Source organism: Eimeria tenella, genomic scaffold, assembly GCF_000499545.2.
Source record: "Eimeria tenella Houghton genomic scaffold, Eth_scaff1665, whole genome shotgun sequence".
NCBI classification, from domain to species: domain Eukaryota; phylum Apicomplexa; class Conoidasida; order Eucoccidiorida; family Eimeriidae; genus Eimeria; species Eimeria tenella.
The window spans coordinates 1-1957 of NW_013544129.1; the positions used below are offsets into that span (position 1 = coordinate 1).

The 1957-nt window shown below is 60.8% G+C and overlaps 1 protein-coding gene across 1 annotated transcript; it reads right to left on the reverse strand.

The window, feature by feature from the left end:
• Positions 1 to 492: 492 nt before the first annotated feature.
• ETH_00021295 (uncharacterized protein) lies at positions 493 to 1656 on the reverse strand (the record flags this gene model as incomplete). The annotated part of the gene is made up of 1 exon (XM_013379260.1): positions 493 to 1656. The coding sequence occupies one exon, from the start codon at positions 1654 to 1656 to the stop codon at positions 493 to 495; it is 1164 nt and encodes a 387-aa protein (XP_013234714.1).
• Positions 1657 to 1957: the final 301 nt, after the last annotated feature.

Sequence of the window (1957 nt, forward strand, 5' to 3'; positions counted from 1 at the left end):
AGCCCCAAAGACTGCTGAGCAGCAGCAGCAGAGCTGCCTCGCCAGCATCAAGGGCTGCTGCAGCAGTAGCAGCTTTTGCCGCTGCAGCAGCAGCAAAAGCTTCTGCTGCTCATTCAACCAGAGCTGGGTGACCGCAGCAGCAGATTCAGCGTCTGCTGCGCTGCTGCTGGCAGCTGCTGCCAGACACTGGGAAGATCCGTCCGCATATAGCTGCAGCACACGGAGCAGCACCAAGCCCACCGGAAATATGAGCCGCAGCAGCAACTGCAGCAGCCGCTGTTGCGGCGGCGGCAGCTGCTGCAGCTGCAGCAGCGATAGTAGCAGCAGCAGCTGCTGCTGCTGCAGTAGCGACAGTGACGCAATAGCAGCAGGCGCAGCAGAAGCTGCAGCGAAGTAGCGCCAGCAGCAGGTCTAGCAGCACTTGAACACTGAGAACTAACTAGCTAGGGTTTAGGAATTAGGGTTTAGGAATTAGGGTTTAGGGTTTGTAGCTCACCTAATGACGATTGCCAAATGAGCCTTGTCCGCATTTGCTAGGGTTTGGCCCCGACGGGCCTCTGCGAGGCTTCCCAAGGCCCGCAGCAGCCCCTGTACGTGCTCTGCTGCTGCAGCTGCTGCTGCTGTTGCTGCTCCTGGCTGCAGCAGCACAGCCACGTGCCAAGCAGCCACAGAAACGAAATCTCTTTGCTGCAGCTGGAAGTAGTGCGGCATCACTAGCTGCCGCAGCAAGAGGGTCCCTGCAGCAGCAATTTCTCCCAGGACAGCGCCAGCAGCACTGCTGCTGCGTGCTGTTGCAGCAGCAGCTGCTGCTGGGTCGGTGATGTCTCCAGCAGCAAGAGCAGCAAGATGCGACAGAGGGGACGAGACACTTGGGCGCAGCGCCTTATCTGCAGCAGCAGGGGGCCATGTATTGGCAGTCAGAGCATCAGCTGCAGCACGCAGTGCGTCGCACATTAAGCTATGCTGCTGCTGCTGCTGCTGCTGCTGGTTTTGGCTGCTGCTGCCGCGCTGCTGCAGCAGCAGCAAAGCAGCGAGCATGGCATCAGCCCCTCGCTGGAGATACGGCAGAGCTGCAATTCCCTGCAGCAGTTGCAGAAGAGCCTCAATCGAAGCAACCATCACAATCTGCTCTTGCTGCTGCCGCTGCTGCTGCTGCTGCTGCTGCAGCTGCTTCTGCGCCTGCTGCTTGCTGCTCACAAGCTGCAGCAAACCCTGGGACTGGGCCTGCTGCAGCAACGGAAGCAGCTCGGCTGTCCACTCCAGCGCCCGTCGCAAATGAAGCCCCAGGACCTCAGGCCCTCCCTGGGGGACCTCCTGGGGGGCCCCCCGGGGGCCCCCCAGCGGGCCCCCCAGGGGGGCCACCCCGGCATCCCTTTGCTGTGGCCTTTCAGCAGCAGCAGCAGCAGCAGCAGACGCAGGTGAAGAGCTACGGGGACCCCCGGTGTCTGTTTGGCGGAGCAGCTGCTGCGCTGCTGCGTTTCTTGTGAGGCAGCAAATGCATTCTGCGAGACCGGAAAAGTCTGCTGCAGCAGGGTTGCAGACGCGCTGCTGCTGCAGCTGCTGCTGCAGCTGCTGCTGCAGCTCCGCTATTTGCTGCTGCAGCACTCGGATGACAAATGGCAGGTCCAACAGCTGCAGCCGTTGCAGTGGTGCCATCGCTGCAGCTGACAGCTCAGCCTGTACAAGCCACAACAAGAGCAGCAGCAGCAGTAGCAGCAGCACCAGCAGCAGCAGCAAACGCAAACACTAGAAACGACACCCGCTGCAAGTGACTTGAGCATCAGCAGAATTAGCAGCAACGTTTGAAGTGGACAAATTTGCAGCAACAGCATGTACACCGGCAGCGGCAGCAGCAGCAGCCGCAGCAGCAGCAGGTATGTGCCCTTCGGCTTACTCGCTGCAGCAAACTGTCCCTGTGCCTTCGCCAAAGGGTCTCTAGAGCCTCCCGCGATGGGCG